The following is a 17606-nucleotide window of genomic DNA, read 5'->3' as shown; positions in this document are numbered from 1 at the left end:
GACGTGCTGTAAATAGCACTCACAACTGGCGAGACCACACTAGAAGCATCTGTAGTGACCACAGTTGTCCTCTAGATGTCAGCGAGCGGTGTATCACCGAAAGGCAATTCGGGCCTAGTGCCAGAGTCTGGCCCAACTGCTGCCATGCAGTCTTGAGCGTATTATTCCATTGCGAATTTACCTTCCTAAAAAGGGTTATATTTGTGTTGCTCCCGTCGTTGGACATGCATACACCCATGCACAGCTTCGTCTGGATGCAATCAGGGGCTCCTGATCTAGTCTCGATCATACCTCGGCTAAGCAGATTCCCTTGTCATCTCTTCTTGTGTGGTATACGAACAGATTCAAGCATTTGACTGGAATGCCATGCAGGTCAGTCAAGTATAAAAAGGTACGAGATTCCTCTCAGCGTGAAGCCCCAAAACACATCTCTCATCACACTATCAACCCATTCTTCTCTGCCATTACATCCTCCTCATCTCAATATGCAGCCAACTCAGCTTCTGATCTCATTTGCCAGTCTCTTGGCCGTTGCCAGAGCCGTTGACGTCCGCATCTGCAAGGATTCGAACTTCGGGGGCGGTTGCTTCCAAGCAGGTCTTACCCCTGGTTCCTGCTGTGAGTCCATATCATGTTCGAGGCTGCTTTACCCAAGCTCTGCGCTGTAGCATTTCTAACATGTCCTCTCGCAGGGAACGTCCCTGCCGATTATAATGATAGAACGAGCTCCATTGTTACAAGTGGACCGTGCACCTTCTTTGTGTAAGCCCCAATCTTATCCTGATACTCTGCTGCCTGTTTTGCGAGCTGTGACATATGTTTAGGAATTGCGTAACTAATACAACCTTCTATGACAGCGACGGGTTCTGTGGTGGTGGATCGTACGTTGGAAATGGCGTCCAAGCCACTATTCCGGCCTCCTTCAACGACAGGATCAGCTCTGTTCGCTGCTAGGAAGCTATAGTGGGTGCTATTTTGCAACTTAAGCCGAAGGACCTAGTCGCGAGCTTTGTGGCCGAGACGTCGAACAAGAAACTTCAATCGAACTGGACGGAATCATACAATTGAACTCCGTCCTCTTCTGATCAACTTGCAGGGGCGGAGACTGTGTAGATATCAGAAAAGATGACTCTTCTATGGAGACATCTCTATCCTTCCAGATATATTCAAGCATTGTAAACCCATTGTGATGGAATCTTAGACTCGTTCGTTCTCGTTTGTTTATTACGCCGAGTCGGACCCAAAGCCTGTCTGGACTCTAAGGTGTGGCGGTTCGGGCCTAGTCGCGAAATCTCCCTCATAACTGCACCTCCGTTCCGTTAACCCTTATCTCAAGCCGAGACACGTCGAAGTCAAGAGGAGAGTACTATGCTCTACCATTTCGGCCTAGCCCACAGTCAGCAAAGGGTTTTCGCTTGAGGATGTCCTTTAGTGACATGTGACGAATGGTAAGGCGGTACAGATGCAAGATATATTCAAATTTCGATCACCAGTCTCCGTCACAAACGTCACCAAAAACAATCTTTGGGTTCGTCTTATGGTAGAAAGCTGCGTATGCTGAGGAAAGTTCTCGGCTGTGGTGCATCGGCACTCCACCACCTTGTTCATCATTCGCCTGTATGTGGGCCATCATGCGCCCGGCCAATCCGGGCACTCCGGTTGCCATATATTGAAGGAATCAATAGTGTAATGGAGAGGATGCATATACATTACACTTCAGTCATGGTGCGATGTACATTCTGCAGCGACCCGGATCCCAAATGCAGGCCAATGTCACATCAACTTCGCCGCAACGGAGCACCGGAGCAAGTTCGTCTGGCACCGCTGCCTGAACACCAACAGCGGACTTTGGGTTATTTGGCGCTGCATCCCCCCCCCCCCTGACGACGAAATTCTCTATCTGCATGTAAGGATCACCGCGATAGAAAATCGAGCATTCTTACAATGAAGTCTTCAGTCCGCAATTGCGAGTCCGATGTTCATTGAGATAGCATGTTCGAGTCACGATGCTGATGCACCATGTAGACACCTTCTCCAGTGGTGTGGCCTTCAAGTCTGGAACGGACCTTAGCATGCTGGCTTTAGCCTTGAACAAAACACAACGCCCATCATGACGTCTCATCATGATCAGGTCGTGATTCAACCGACACTCATGGGCAGTTTCAATGAAAAGGGGACAGGGACTGCGGCCAGATCCACTCCAATCGCCGAGCGTTGAACGCTGTGCATCATTTCTCATCTCGCGGCCACGACGACCATTGTCCTGATCACTGGTGCAAACCGGGGCATGAAAAGTCTGACTAAAATGGCGAAACCATATTGCTGATCTTTTTGGGTGTCGACCTCGCTTTGACGCAGACCTACCTTGCCCGCCCCAGCCATACCTCCTCCATCGACGCCGCCCGTGAAGGACATGACCTCCGTGGTACGATCAAGTATCCAGGCTTCTGTAGTGCCAAGACTTTAGCAGCCTAGCTGAACTGCTTACCAAGCATGGCGAGAACAGCACCTACTGTAATAAATGGCACGGACCAATGTCTGTTCTCTGGCGGGGCCTTGGTTTCCTCAGTGCCTGGACTGGAAAGGGTGCCCATTCATAAGAAACTCTCTGCCTTCGTCAGTTATTATTGCTCAGTTCTGGATACAAACATCCCAGCAGGCAGGCAGCCGGTCCAGCATCGAGTGATGCAAATTCCTCACATTGGAAGACACCCAAGCCTGTCAGGCGCGTAATTCAGTAGCTCGGGTCGTTATCGCGGCTAAGTTACCGTGGCGCAGCTAATTGCACTATGCCTCTTTCAGCCGGTTTCAAGTTTTGCATGATGTAAAAAGAAGCAGACCGATCTCGCAGCGAATCTTGGGCTTCAACATGTTGCTGGCAAGCTCGCTGCCCACGTACTTTGCCGCAATCGTTCAACGCCCAGTCCCAAATCCAGCAGATCGACAACTAAATATGCTGTCAACGACGTTGGAACAACAAGGTGTCGGGATCAGCATAGCGACACCCGAAGACATCCCCGAGATAGTAGCATTTACCAAGACGGCCCGAGCAGACATGTTTACCATGCTTGATGCAGCATCCCACGAAAATCATGCAAAGAACGAGCTAGCCGGTGGGTTTCAGAAGTTATTCATCGATCATCCAGATGGGGCCTTCCTCGTCGCTCGCCTAGAAGGAACTATCGTGGCTACCATCGGGTACGTCCCTTACGACAACCGTTTTTCGCATTTTCAACTCAACCAAGACCGTACTGTTGAGGTCCTGAGACTCTACGTCAACTCGAACCTTCGTCGCTGTGGGTTGGCCTCACAGTTATTTGGCGCTCTGAAGGAAACTGCTCGTGGAGCTGGCATTACACAGTTCTACTTGCACACACACCCCTTTTTGCCCGGCGCTTTCACATTTTGGGAGCGCAACGGTTTCGAAACTATCTGCAGGGATGATCACGATGAAGTCTGGCGCACAATTCACATGAAATTGCCCCTCGGTGCGAGGAAAGCCATACGAGATGGACTATAACAAGCGCTGTATTTGGGTGCATCTTGCGCTTGGTTTCAATCAATGTCTTGAAAGTAGATCTGGTTATTTCACTTCCGACTACATATCCGTATGATTAATCGAACCGTCGAACCCTTCTTGATGTTTCAGGATGTACCGTGCGAGGCTGGAGTCTAGTCGGGGTTTTGGTCGTACGTGATGAAAATGTATCATCTAGATGGCAATCGTAACACTCATCTTTGGTTGACGCCTCTCAAACCTTCTTCTCGTTTGTCGAGCTGTAAGAAGGTATGATGGATGAATCTGCATTGAGTAGCCGGACTGGAGCCGGATGCTTGCGAGCGGTGTACCGGTCCAACTTTCGTTTGTCAGTTTGGTCCAACGTCAAGAGGGTACATGACTTACCCAGCGCACAAGAAAGAGCCATGAACTAAGGACGACGCAGACACAAATCATTGCAATGTATCCAGTCCGCCAGTATGGCGCATCACTCGCAGGGTACAAAACGATGCCCCAGAAGGTCCATAGCAGACCATCGCTTGCTGCCATTGACGCAAGAATGACGCTTCGTGCTGCATCATCCGCTGTTCTTGCAGCAATGTTGCTCGACCAACTGTAAAGCAGGGGGTTTATACCATATGATGTTGACGAAAGGTAGAATGCCGTGAGATTCCCGGCCAAAGACATCCCAGGCACCAAGAGGACGATCGAGCAGGCAATTTGAACCAGGCAAATGACCAGACCGATGCTGACACGCCTGTCATAGCGGTCAATGATAACCGAAGCCCCTAGCTCTGCCACAATGCCAATAGCATGAGTTGGGATAGGATATGTGTTGACTTGAGACTGCGTGAAAGAGTTTGACTTTTGATGACTTTTCATAAAGAGGAGCATGAGGCCTTGTACAATATAGCCTTGCATCGCTGAAGATAGGGCGGAAAATACACAGCAAACGTAGCTTTCTGTAGTCAGTCAGTATTCATGGGCAGGATCGTGCAACTCACAAGATGGGTTGACCCAAAACTCGTTTTGCTAAGCTCCACGCCTGTATGTTATGGCTGTCTTCTTTCTTTGGAGGGAGACGATCAAGTGCAAGTTGGCGTTCCTCTTTACTCAAGTAGAATGCCTCGGTGATTTCCGGAATGTCGGGGAAAAGGAAGAAGCCAAATATGGCGACTGGAAATGTTATGATGCCGTCAATCAAAAACACCCATTGCCATCCTGCAAGCCCAGCGTAGCCATCCATGGATTCATGAATCGCTGCCATCATGGCACCGGCGAACATTTTGCCAACCTGACCAGCAACAGTAAAAGTAGCCGCTCTCTTAGCGAGTTCATTGGACTTGCTATCGTTTATCAGCATTCTGGCTTATGCGTTATAGAACACTACGTACTACCAGCATCCCATGATGTAGATGGAACCCGCGTAAGTGCTTGCCTCGGCGAGGCCCATAAAGAAGCGCACAGCGCAAAGTTGCTCGAAGGTTTTACAGGCAGCGCTTGCCATTGTGCAACCAGCCCAGACGATAACCATGGAGGAGAGCCAGAAACGAGGCCTGACTTTCTGGATGATAATGCTGCTAGGTATCTGGCCGACTAACATGCTGTTCCACTCTGTTTAAACGGATTTGAAAGATGCTCTCAGAAAGACTTACCCTGCAGAGGCCATGGAGAGAAGGACATTGTACTGATTGCCTTCGAGATTAAGCTCCTCCTTGAGACCGGCAACCTGCAAAGAAACAATCAGTTTATCATCAGGATAGATTCTTTCGTATGAGCTTACATAGGCATTGGCGAATGCTGATCTGTCTACACATGGCTCCTTAGTCTGTGCGTTTTGTTTGTCATAGAAAAAAAAGCTTACCCAGGTGGTTGAAAAAGAAGCTAAAGCAACAGAAAGTCTGGCTACTCAGTTTCCATTCGTGGATCGACAATCAATCGACTCACAAGAATAAAAAAATCTAAGGATTGAGATTTAGTACGGAAGATTCTTATCAGCAACGACTGGCCTTACCTAATTTACGAAGCAGTTTCTTCTCTTCTTTACTGATGTCACCCCAGAAAAATCCCACTATCCTTTCAGTCAGTGATTAAAATTCAGTATTAACCTAGATTGATGACTTGCCTTTCGTATCAGTTGCTCGTGTCACTACCATGTTGCCGTTCGTGACAAAAAGTTGAGAAACGGGTACAAAAATGTTCCATGCGCAGTATTCGATGTCAAATGGAAAATTATTTTCAAGAGTGGGTCTACAGCTTCAAGTCTTTTTTTGGGGACCACCGGTATTAGGAAGTGCAAGAAGCCGAGTCGGCAAGAGGCAGTTTAGCGCCACCCTATGCAGATTATGAGCACTGGTTTTTTACTGGGTTGAAGCCCGACTTATCTCAGGCCGACGGCCGCCGACGGCGGGCCTGTGCCCAGAGTACCCCACTTGTACCCATCAATACGGAAATCGATCACTTGAAGACTTGCCGTATCTGCGAATCTTGTGGATCGTGGAACGAGCCGCGCCGCCGTCTCCTTCTAGTTCGCTTGTAATATGTTGCTGGCCACGAGACTTTGGGATTGGACATTCAAGAAGTGAGCCCATGGTTGTAGGGAGAAGACGCGAGACTTCATTAAATTCCCATTGTTTACCTCATCTGGGCTTCTTGACACGGACTGCAATGTATTTTTCTTCAATTTAGCTGCCAAATAGCAGGTTACTAGTAGCGTTCGAGACTTTGCTGCTCAATCTAGCCCGTTAACCCGCATCTCATACCACTGCGGAGAGTGGCTCGTCTATTGTTTGCACGCATTCAATGCATCTTAATCGGATGAAATTCCTTTCTGAAAACCTCTATCGAGCTGAGGCTCAAGATGACTTTTCCGCCAAGAAAATTATCCAGGAAAGTGTCGTCACGCGAGCAGACGTCAGTGCCTTGTCTTGAATTAGCTGACGCCACGGCCCCGGGCGACTAAGCTCAACGTTGAATCGCATTTAATTGAATTACAGACATCCTTTAGAATTAGGGTCAAGGATGATATGGTTTGGACAATGCCTGCAGCAGAACCGGCTCGGTCACGCTGCCAGAACTCCCATCGATGGATACATGGGCTCGTTATGATGGAGGCGAGCAGCTCCCTGTGGCGCTGCCAATCTCCCAATATACCATGCCTATGTCTTGTATTTCTATAAAACTTCTAGCTCATGACAACAGCAACCATGAGTGCTGGTATGTAGACAGTCAAAAGGGACGTCACTTCACGGGCAGCGTTGGACTGTTCAGTTGGCAAAGTGCTCGGAACCACCACAGCCGATGTTGTTGCGTTATTCCCTCCTGGACTGGGACTTTCGCTTGAACCTTTGCTGAATCGCTCCACTACCCACTCAGCAGACTCTTCGAGATATCTCTCAAGATACGTGACGTGCATGTTAGTTTCTGTGACCTCCGACTCGACATCGCAAATTGGGTCGCCAGCATCACAGTAGGAGGCAATGTGGTCGCCGACAGCGTTGCAGGCTTTGTGATTACCTCTGAAAAACATCTGTAAAAGCTTTAGTCGCTTCCTTTAACATGGGTGATCCGCCTTGCGTCGAACTTACACCGCTCCCCTGTGCAGTCCCTCTCGCAAAGCTGTCATCGGAACGAAAGGTAGGGTCGCCAAACAAGACAACAGCCACGACTAAAAGTACTGTCAATTTCGTTTCAGATCTTGGTTGAAGAACTGGATTCATATTACTGTGGTTCTCGATGATGCTTTTTGGCAGCGGAGCAAGCGAGGGATTCCCTGCCAACCAAACAGGAGGAGTTCCGCACAAATTATTACTTGTGATCTGCGCACCCTACCCGCTATCATTAGCATTTTCAATTCATGTCGTTTAGATGAAATAGCTTATTGTGGCTTTTCACTTACCTGAGAGTATCCAAGCAAGGCGATCTTCGACTCAGGGCATACTTTGGTATATCGGGTAATCATTTCTCGCAGAAGTAGAGTTCCATTTAGAACGGATGTGAAGTAGTCGGGATTTAAAAAAGACGCGGGATACGGAACAGGATGTACCTGTGTGTCCGGAATTCTTTCCCTGAGGATCTCACCCAGTGCGCCTGATACACCTGGACCTAAAGTCTCGTTGGTACCTCTGGAAATGAAGACTTGGAGTCCTTTGGCGCATTGAATCTGTTGATCTTGAGAAAGTACAACCCCAAAGAAGGAACAGGCTAGCAGAAGATACATGAAGGCTGCGTGGACCATATTGGTGTATTTAACTGAGTAGTGTTGGTCTAGTAATGTAACGCTGGATGGTAAGCATCTTCTCCAAATTGTGAAGGAAAGGGTATGACCTATTTATGAACCTGTAATTCCTGGCAATCTCGTGACCATCATTGTCAATCCGCGTATTAAGCATTTGAGATGGGCCATTATCAAGACGGACGCACTGGTAATGTAAGGCTAGCCGAAATGGCTATTGTTGACTACAAGACTATTGCCAGTCACTTGGGTGTTTTTCTTGACAGTCCAATTGCGTAAACGTCTGATTAAAGATGGGAAATCGCCACCAGGAGACCACGTACGCGTATGCGTATAGACAATTCTTTTGTGGCGCTTTGCGCGCAGAGCATGCGCCTCGTAAAGGCATGGTCAGCAAAGGATCCTCCAAAGACTAATAGCTTGGCGTTGCAGCCACTCAATATCCGCGCATTCATCCTGCCCTAAAACCCTCCCCTGTACTTGCTTAGTCCTGATATCAATAGATCCTCTTTGGATGCATTTCTCGCTTGTTAGAACGACCCAGAACCTATGATTTATATTTAGACTTCGGAATGGTTCTTATTGGACGTAAGATGTACCTTAATGTTTCTTGCACAAATGTCTACATCTACGAATAGATCGATGCATAGTAGTACTGAGGATTCAGAGTCAGCGACTGCACTAAGTCATCATAACGATATGATGCGACGACCAAGAAACGTTCTACACAATGTTCAGATAACTCTTCGTTACTCGTTCCCACACGACGCTAGCTCGTGTTCAGGTCAAGATGCTCTGCCTCCTTTCTTTTACATCTGAGACAAAAATAGACTCTGATCAAATCCAAAGAATGAATCTAGTCTTTGCATTGAATACAGTAGTATGAGCGACTCCGATCGATGTGTAGGTGGTTGAGGTGATGCTTGGCCGGCCAGAAGGTAAGCAACGGATGTGGCATGAAAGCTTAGAACAGTAAGATTACGAGACTTCATCCACGCTTCAGCGATATACATTACCCTCTTGAATATGAAAAGAGCACTGGTGACAAGAATTTCAAGCCACAAATTTCGTCTTAACAAACAAGTGTACGTGGCCTGTTCAACTCTGTTTCTTTCGTGCCTTAGGGGTCTTAGTGAGGAGACACGTTTTCACTCGGCGAGTCATACAACTTCTACAGGTTGCTGAATCTTTTCATCAGTTCGAGTCAACGCTAGAACGCTCACGCTTTTCCTCTGTTTCTGACGGTCTGCAGTAGACATATCAAATAACATCGTCTCAATGCACGTGATAAGTACTTAGACATCAAAAGGGTAGTATAAGTGCTACTATGGGCACGGGCAAATGCATGAGGCATCAGCACATGTTGATCTTGTGGGGTGAGGAACATTGTTCCCTTGTTCCCCGAGTGAAGATAGGTTCAGGGCAACGATAGCAGGGTGACTTGATTCCCAACACTCTCATTCACTCTCCTCAGCGATTTACTTGAAGTATACTACACTAAGTCAAATTACCGAACACTAACCATCATGTCTACACCCAACAAGCCCACGGTCCTCGTTACCGGGTGCGTACTGGAAATTATGAAGTGATTCGCGAACCTCGCACCGCCCATGCTCTGCCCTTTCCTGCATGCTAATGGTCCGCTGACAAGCCTGTAGGGATAGAGCTTCCCAGGTTGGACCTGTGAATGCCTTGGCCCTCGATCTTGCAAGGAAGGGTTGCCGAATTTTGCAACTGCTCGATCACCCAAGACCCTTACCAACCACATGAAGCAGAACATTGAAACTTGAACCGTCGATGTGATCGATAACGAAAGCCTTAATTCTCTTCAGAATGAGTTATCGAGCCGAACTAGCGGCAACGTCGATATGTTCTCTTTAATATGTAATATTAAGTACGGTATCGACACCTTGTACGCCGATGTTGATCCTAAGGCCTAGGAACGGACTCCTCACCAATCTGAGAGCTTTATGAAGGCTACCGAATACGCCGTCTGTGTTATCGACAAGGTCATCAGCGATAATACAAATCAGATTCCGGAAGGACACGAATGCCTTTATTTGCAGGTTGCTTAATGCCTTTGCTCGTCGTAAGTCTTTCTTTGGCACTGTTAAGGTCGGGGTTAGCCTCGAAAATAAGACACTAATTGCTAAAAACTATGAGTATGGGCAGAAACTCTCCGCAAAGGCGTCAGAGGGTTTTCACTTCAAGCGTTGTTTTCTCTGCTTCTCATGTTAGTTTTACATCATACCTAGGTGATCTAATTATTAGTTTAGTAATTTGAGAGGTCTGCGTACTATGCTTTATTGGGTAGCGTTATACTTTGTTTGTCCGACTGTAAGTGTATAAGGGTGGAAACGCGTATACTAGGTCAGTGTTGAGAGGGCTTCACTGCTTATGTGAACTCCGTTTCATTGCTTTGGCTGTGCCCGAGAGCTCTGAATAGGTGGGGTAGGTAATATAAGTCTCGTGATGTGATTGATGCTCTCTCTCTGAATTACCATCACCTACGTGAGTCAGATATACCCATATAATTCACTAATCACGTAAGCTGTGATTCACGTGCTCTTGGGAGATGTGAATCCCAGCCACGGTGATCACCATATCGGTGATCCCCTACCAAGATCACCGCCCTAAGAAATCCCCTGATATTGGTTCAACAGTCAGCTCGGTAGTTCCGAGAGGTCCAGAGCTGGGGAATCTTCAATCTTCCACATATGACCTCTTGCCCTGACAATGAAATCAAAACTTCCTAAATATCCAAAGCCACACCAGCCTCAGCACGTAGGTGCAAACATCCACCTTCCAGACTGCCAGGTCAGCCCCCCTGAGAACGCCAGCTGGATCTGTTATGTCATTCAAGACATCCTGCGCAACGCACATCCTGTTTCAGCATACAGTCATCGATTCATCGGCGCAATTTCGGGATTGCTATAGTGATTCGCAGCAAGGCCTTTCTTGCACGCTTTGGTCGTGAACAAAAACCCTTCAGCTTCATTTCAGGTTTATGCATTACCATAATTCATCAAGATAGTGGGATACCTGCCATGCGTGGCTTGCGCCTTTCTCTATGAGCCTTTGGGTTTCCAATGTACAAAAACCTGCCAAAATTCGTGGGTCTTGATCAACCATGGACCCTCAGGCATCATTCCCGTGGGTTGACCAGAACAAATGGAGAATGCCCTCCGACAGTCACATATGACAATATCTGCGGCAGTCTTCCCGGCTCGCTAGCAGCGCGATAACGAAACGCCGACGGGTGATCCCCTATCACCGTTCCTCGCCTTGGACCGGCAGTTGTGCCCCTACAGTTGGGCCCCCACTCAGCAAGGACCCTGGTCCGATGAACATCAAGCCACTCGGCCGAAAAGGACGATAAATTAGGGACCAGTCCTTAGACACTTTGGAGAACGGCCAAGCACAGACCTTTGAATGTACAAGCACGGACCTTTGGATGTCCAAGCGCGGAAGATTGCCGACGGTCTAAGTGGGCTTCCCGAGCGGGTGGGCATGTCTCACTTCGGAGCTGGCGGGAGTCGCCATGCCAAATAGAAGGCCAAATCGTCACATGTGCAGTCAGGAAGTTTGGATTCGTTCACAGAATCGGGTTAATCAGTCATGAACTTCCTACAGACCTGAAGCTCTACGAGTCGTGCTGTCAAGCCCAGCCTCGCGCTCCATACATGTTGGAATCGGTTCGCTGCCAGCTGGGGGAGCGGCTCTTCCTCGGTGGACCGTCAGTCAACCACATTCTTCTGAAGCTACGATGCCCCCACCCAGCCATAGCCATGCATTGATTTTTTCTGGCAAGCACTCCAGTATTGCAGACCTTGCTGGATCACAAGATGATTGTTGGTACAAACTGTCATGGATGAAGGATTTCATCTTCTAGGCGCAACACCAGAAGTGTTGAGTATCAGAAGTTCACGATCTTTGGGGACTACCGCTGATGTTATGGCAATGCTCAGCGTAACGTCTATCGAGATTGGGGCTAACATTGTTACGTAGTACTTGCTTCTTGACGCCGACTGGCCCGCGGCTACTCGATGTTATTACCTCATTGCGCCGAGGTAACTCTCCTGCTAACTTGACAACATGACTTCTCGTCATTGCGTTTGCCGCTTTCACGATGCTATCGTGACGAGTCGTATGCTCCAGCCACCTCGAGTTTTGCGATTTCTGTCTCACTTGAAAGCTTTGTGAATTCCGGAGGGAAGCATTGGCCAAGTGCCAACGAGCACAAGCTGCCTTGCCCAGCGCTCACTCGTCAATGAGTCTCCAGCTGCTGAACCCTCCACGCCATTGCTCCACTCAACGATGACTTTAAATCGGCCCGGTGTGGGATGCCCTGGCCATTCCATCCGTAGGACCAATCTCCTCACCACAGTCCCATGCTGGCAGGTAAGTGAGATCATTGGGACGATCGATCGGTGATGCACGATATCATTGCTATATGTCGAGGTCAGTTCCCATTTTTTTTGTCTCTTAGATCTGGTACCGCAAGACCGAGGAGAGCGTACTCAACCCATTCCCGAATCCATGCCTCGATACCCCTGAATTGAACCATCAAAGCCCGTCGCCACCGCAAAGATGGACGGGCACCAACAGACACTTGCCGCTGCCCTGCAACATCTGTACACCCTCCCGGCTACTGATGTCAGACATAGCTCAGGGTTTCGGGGCATAGTGAGAGGATTCACTTCAGACCGAGAAGCTCTTTTGCTTTCTATTCCCCCTCTTTCTAGTTCACCACAACGTCCGCTTCATCTTTTATGTCTGCTTCTCATGGAAATCCCCGGACCATGGCCAACCGTCGCGCTACTTCGAACCCATGCCCGTCTACTTCAGCCTCTGACCAACACTTCGCCAACTGAAGACGTGGCACTTCTCATGGAAAACACCGAGAAACTAGTCCGAGAGTCACACACTTCAATGCTGCAGTTGCTGAGCCAAAATGATCGACCTGCCATTCTCTCTCCCGATGGCAAGCAAAGAATCTCACACCGAGACCTCTACGAGTTTGTCAATGACTTCGCTTTACCAATCGACTGCACCGACCGCAAGCCAGTCATCGCAATTGCGCTTCCAAATGGGCCCCTTCTTGCTGCCGTCTGCATTGCTGTGTCTGCATACTACACAGCGGCGCCAATCGACCCGACGACCGGCCCCGATGAATTTCAAGCTGACGTGGTGCAGTCTGGTGCACGCTGCATCATGACGACCGAATCGGACTATTGTCGCCTTCTTCTCGCTGAGTCCTGGACACAGAACGTCGGTGTGAAAGCGATCATGGTAGAATGGACGGACGACAAGATCGGACTTCGAGACGGTAAAGGGGCCCGCATTGACACTGCAGGCCTCCCAAAGCCACAGCCCAATCAAGCGGATGATATTGCAATCGTGTTATCAACAAATGGGCCCTGGGGCAAAGATGTTCTTCCATTGACAACTCAGGCCATGTTAGTCGAAGTCGCTTCTACCATCGGCACCTGGAGCCTTGGGCCCACTGACATTGGCGTCAACATGATGGCCTTGCATCAAATGTAAGTGCCCAAAACATCGAAATCGAATACGACCTAACTCCTAGCAGTTGTGGGCTTCTGAAAGGTTTACTTGCACCCATCTTTTCCGGCGGTTGCACTATATGCTGTCCAGCATTCGACGCAACAGCCTTCTGGGACATTTTGAACGAGAGGTGTCCAACTTGGTATCATGCGTCACCATCCATGCATTTAGTCATCCTAGCCAAAGCTTCCCAAGCCAAGGCATCACGTCTGAGCGCGATTCGTCTGGTTTGTGATGCGGGTGGCGGACTGCCACCCGCCCTGGCACGTAAGCTTCGAGACACATTCCGTTGCGAGGTCCACTCCAACGACGACATAGCCATGTGAGACACCCTCTAACCCTCAAGATTATGACTCTAACCTGTTTACAGCCATAAGGAAGACCCACGACGCCTAGTCGAGACCTCCAGTCTCGCGCTATCAACGTTTCCAGACAATAGACCACTTCGGAGAGCTGGGACCCTGTCAGTGGCCCCAAGCCAGGTCGATTACCTTGGCGATGATGGATACTCCTATGTCATGGGCCGGAGTCGAGATGGCATTACCCGCAGCAAGGAGGTCATATCTCCTTTTGAGGTTGAGCGGGCCATCATGACAGCAGCGATGAGCCTGGAGTCACCGATCTGTGGAAAGCTCTCGCAAGCTCTCGTCTTTGCCGTAAAAGACGAAACGCATGGCGAAACATTGGGTGTTGTTCTTGTATCCGCTCCCGATGCACAGCGTATCGACGTGTGGACGCTCTATGGAGCGCTGCACAACCTGTCCCCATCGAAGCGGCCTGCCCTCATCGTATACATGGACGATATGCCGGACAAGAATCATCAGAGCTTGCGACCCCAGCTTGCAGACCGTCTAGGTCTACCTGAACTCACGGCCCAAACACCGTACCTCGCCAAACATTGGGAGGCAAGATGTCCTCCCGCTGGGACGGAAGTCTCAACGCCTATTCAATGCAGCAAATGTGAGCTCGATCGTGAGGCCATCACTATCATTATGCGATCCATCATCCCGAGCGGCTATCAAGCGTGTCTTCGCTTGAGTCCAGATGACGGTAGTCTGGAGGCTTTTGTCGCTCCCAAAGCTTTTGGCATGCAGGGTTTGACGGCAGACTGGCCACCGCATATCAAGCGCATGATGTCGCTTGCTTTGCCTGGATTCATGGTCCCGACAAAACTTCACGTTCTACCGGAGCCATTTGCCGAGGATCCCTTCGGTGTCGTGGATGAGGAACTCCTTGACGTTCATGCTTACCCGAAACCATCAGTCAAGCCTGTGTCTCCGACGCAGAAGCGTGTTGTCAAGGCCTTTGCCGATATTCTCATGTGGGACTCCGGCAAGATTGACCCAGACATGAACTTTTTCAGCATGGGTGGAGACCGTATAGCTGCCGAGAAGCTTCTCGCGCATTTACGCGCTGACTTCGACCTGCACATGCCAGCCAGTCTTGTGTTCAACCACGGCACTGTGAAGGCAATTGCAGCATACGTCGACGCCGCATCAAATCAAGCTCCCGAGCCAGAGTCACCTGCCATTAAAGCCGTCCCGACAAAGACATACAGCTCCACTAACCCATTCCTCATGCTGCTACAGCTGCTGCCACTCTGCGTCTTCTATCCCTTGCGTCGAGCTTGCCAGTGGACAGTCTTTTTGACCGTACTGAGTCGAACACGCTTCTGGATGACAAACGCCTGGCTCATGGGCCGCCTCGCAAATCTTGTTGGCTCTATCACTGTTGGCTACATAGTGGTCCAACTCTTCTCGCCTTTCTTCGGGATTGCCATGAAATGGATCATCATTGGCCGCTATCGAGAAGGCGTATATCCAATGTGGGGAGCATATCACACCCGCTGGTGGTTGGTTCAAAAGATTGTCACTGTAGCCGGTACAGGCTACTTCAACACCAACAACTTTACAAAAGCTATGTACTGTCGCTTGATGGGAGCCAAGATCGGGAAAAATGTTCAGCTTACGGGAGCTTCATTGGGCGAGTGGGACCTCCTCGACATTAGGGACGGCGCCATCCTTAACAACACGGTATGCCGACCCTTTGCCGTCGAGGCAAACACATCCATGTACCTCGGCCGCATCGTGATCGGAGAGAACTCTTGCGTTGCCTCTATTATAGCTCCGGGTGCAACAATATCACCAGGCACCTGCATTGGGCTGAACTCGTCCAGCTGGGAGCTTCATGACGCAGACGAATCGAATCGACTGCTATCGGCGAGCCGCGCCCCCGGACCCCACTGGGCTTTGGCAGCGTTTGCCACATTTCCTCTTTTCACAGTCGCATGGTTTCTCACACTGACACCGATGTTCGGAGGCCTCATGGGCCTCGTCATCGAGAAGCCCCTCGACAGTCACCTTCCGCTCCGCGATATTTTAACATGGTTCCCTTCCAGCCCGAAAGTGGGATATCACTATCTTTCGATGATCTTGCGCACACTCGTCAGTCCCTATGTGCTCGTGGCATTCACAGCTCTTGTCAGGATTGTGCTCGATAGGTTCATCGGACCTCCGCGCTCGGGAGACTCCCAAGCCCGAGGGGCTCTCCAAATTTGGCGCTCGTCACTAATCAAAACGCTACTCCCCGACGGGCAATTACGAGAGGCCACTGAGATGCTTGGCCAGCATCATGGCACGACTTCAGTCATATGGCGAATGCTCGGAGCCGAAGTGGGCGAGCGTGTATACTGGCCGTGCGTCGCGCCCGTTACTGGAGATTTCGGGCTCGTGCATATAGGAAATGATGTCCAATTCGACTCGAAGGCTCAGATAATTACAGCTGATGGCGTCGGATCTGAGAAAGTTTACATTGGAGATGGCGCCATTATCGCGGAGCACGCTCGTCTCTTACCCGGTGTTCGTATTGGCGAGCGAGCAATCATGGGACCTGGTTCAATGACACAGCGCAACAAGATGTACCCCTCTGATGGCATCTATCTTGGATCGCAGGGAGGCGACTCTGTATGCCTTACCTCCGGTCGATTTGCCATAGCTGAGAAGGCGGCCAGGCGTCGACGGCTGATGAAGAGCATGCCAAGCTGTGACACACTAGTCAGCGCCAGGGCTCTGCAACATGTTGGCAGCTTTGATACGCTGGTTGAATCCCGAGCCAGTCCCGAAAAGCGCCCAGTTGCTGAGGTCGATTCTCTCAAGGACATAGACGAAAGCCAAACAACCGAGTCCCCAGAAACGACACCTTTCAGGCGAGCCTTTTATCAACGTGAAGCGCCATACCACGTCTCCAGCTCAGCTCTTGTATTCTTCTACTCGGCCTTTATATCAACTTTCACGGTATTCTTCTGGAATGTTCCAGTGTTCTGTTCAATCAAGGTTGTGGGTAGAATTTTCAACGATCATATGCTGCAGCGGCCCAGTAACTACGACGTTCTAGCCTTGTGGGTGCTTTCAAGCCTGAGCATGATTGCCCTCACCACTGGCAGTGCTGTCTTGGCCATGGGCATCGTCATCGGCGCAAAATGGGCCCTCCTTGGCCGCGTCACTCGAGGCAGTCAAGACTGGGACCGAACCCCATTTTGCCAGCGCAGGCAGCTGTTTTTGACTGTGGAAAGGCTTGTCTACCGCTGCTGTCGTGGCAAGGGGGTTCCAGGAATGTTATCGGGCACGCACTGGCTGGTCATGTACTATCGCGCTCTCGGTGCAACCGTCGGCAAAGACGTAGCGCTGTTCGCGAACGGAAAGCCGAATCTGATGTTCACGGAACCCGACTTGGTGACCATTGGGGACCGCGTTGCAATCGACGACGCCACGTTAGTCACGCACAAGGATATTCGAGGCAAGTTTGACTTAGCCGAAGTCAGGATTGGCGACCGTTGCGTTCTTCGTTCGGGAAGCAGCATTCTTAGTGGCGTGACCATGGAACCTGGTAGTTGCCTCCTCGAGCACACTCTCATCATGCAAGACGAGGTTGTGCCAGCAAATGCCACCATGCAGGGCTGGCCGGCTGAGAGGTTTGACGGCAACAGAACTGATCACAACGACGCGCCAGCTATGGAGGAATTCGAGGAACCAAAAATGGCTGATCAGTCCCGAAACAACTCTGATGCCACACTCATTGCTGGCCAGGAATGGTAATCATCGTCCGCAGCTAGTGCCCCGGAGGCACTGCAATTTGACAACGACTCTATGACGCTTCGAAACAGCCGCAGACATGAGCATACGATGATGAATTCACAAGGAAAAACGTGGAGGATTTCAGAATAACGGGAAAAGAGGAGGAAATTAAAATAGGTGATGAAAAATTGTGTGATCAAGCGGTAAGATAGAGACTACCATCGCATTGGGCATC

General features: G+C 49.8%; 3 protein-coding genes across 3 annotated transcripts; 1 reads left to right on the top strand and 2 right to left on the bottom strand.

Moving 5' to 3' along the window:
* Positions 1–3752: 3752 nt before the first annotated feature.
* VDBG_09672 (pantothenate transporter liz1) lies at positions 3753–5312 on the bottom strand (the record flags this gene model as incomplete). The annotated part of the gene is made up of 4 exons (XM_003000431.1): positions 3753–3857; positions 3905–4461; positions 4613–4863; positions 4894–5312. 3 exons carry the CDS (start codon positions 4860–4862, stop codon positions 3753–3755), a joined length of 912 nt encoding a protein of 303 aa, XP_003000477.1.
* Positions 5313–6683: 1371 nt separating this feature from the next.
* Positions 6684–7736, bottom strand: VDBG_09671 (predicted protein; the record flags this gene model as incomplete). The annotated part of the gene is made up of 3 exons (XM_003000430.1): positions 6684–7028; positions 7087–7326; positions 7398–7736. 3 exons carry the CDS (start codon positions 7734–7736, stop codon positions 6684–6686), a joined length of 924 nt encoding a protein of 307 aa, XP_003000476.1.
* Positions 7737–12323: 4587 nt separating this feature from the next.
* Positions 12324–17392, top strand: VDBG_09670 (AMP-dependent synthetase and ligase; the record flags this gene model as incomplete). Its single annotated transcript, XM_003000429.1, has 3 exons — positions 12324–13276; positions 13324–13620; positions 13669–17392. The coding sequence occupies 3 exons, from the start codon at positions 12324–12326 to the stop codon at positions 17390–17392; spliced, it is 4974 nt and encodes a 1657-aa protein (XP_003000475.1).
* Positions 17393–17606: the final 214 nt, after the last annotated feature.

Source organism: Verticillium alfalfae, genomic scaffold (genome assembly GCF_000150825.1).
Source record: "Verticillium alfalfae VaMs.102 supercont1.15 genomic scaffold, whole genome shotgun sequence".
NCBI classification, from domain to species: domain Eukaryota; kingdom Fungi; phylum Ascomycota; class Sordariomycetes; order Glomerellales; family Plectosphaerellaceae; genus Verticillium; species Verticillium alfalfae.
Note: the sequence above shows the minus strand (reverse complement) of the source record. Positions and strands in the feature narration are given on the sequence as shown.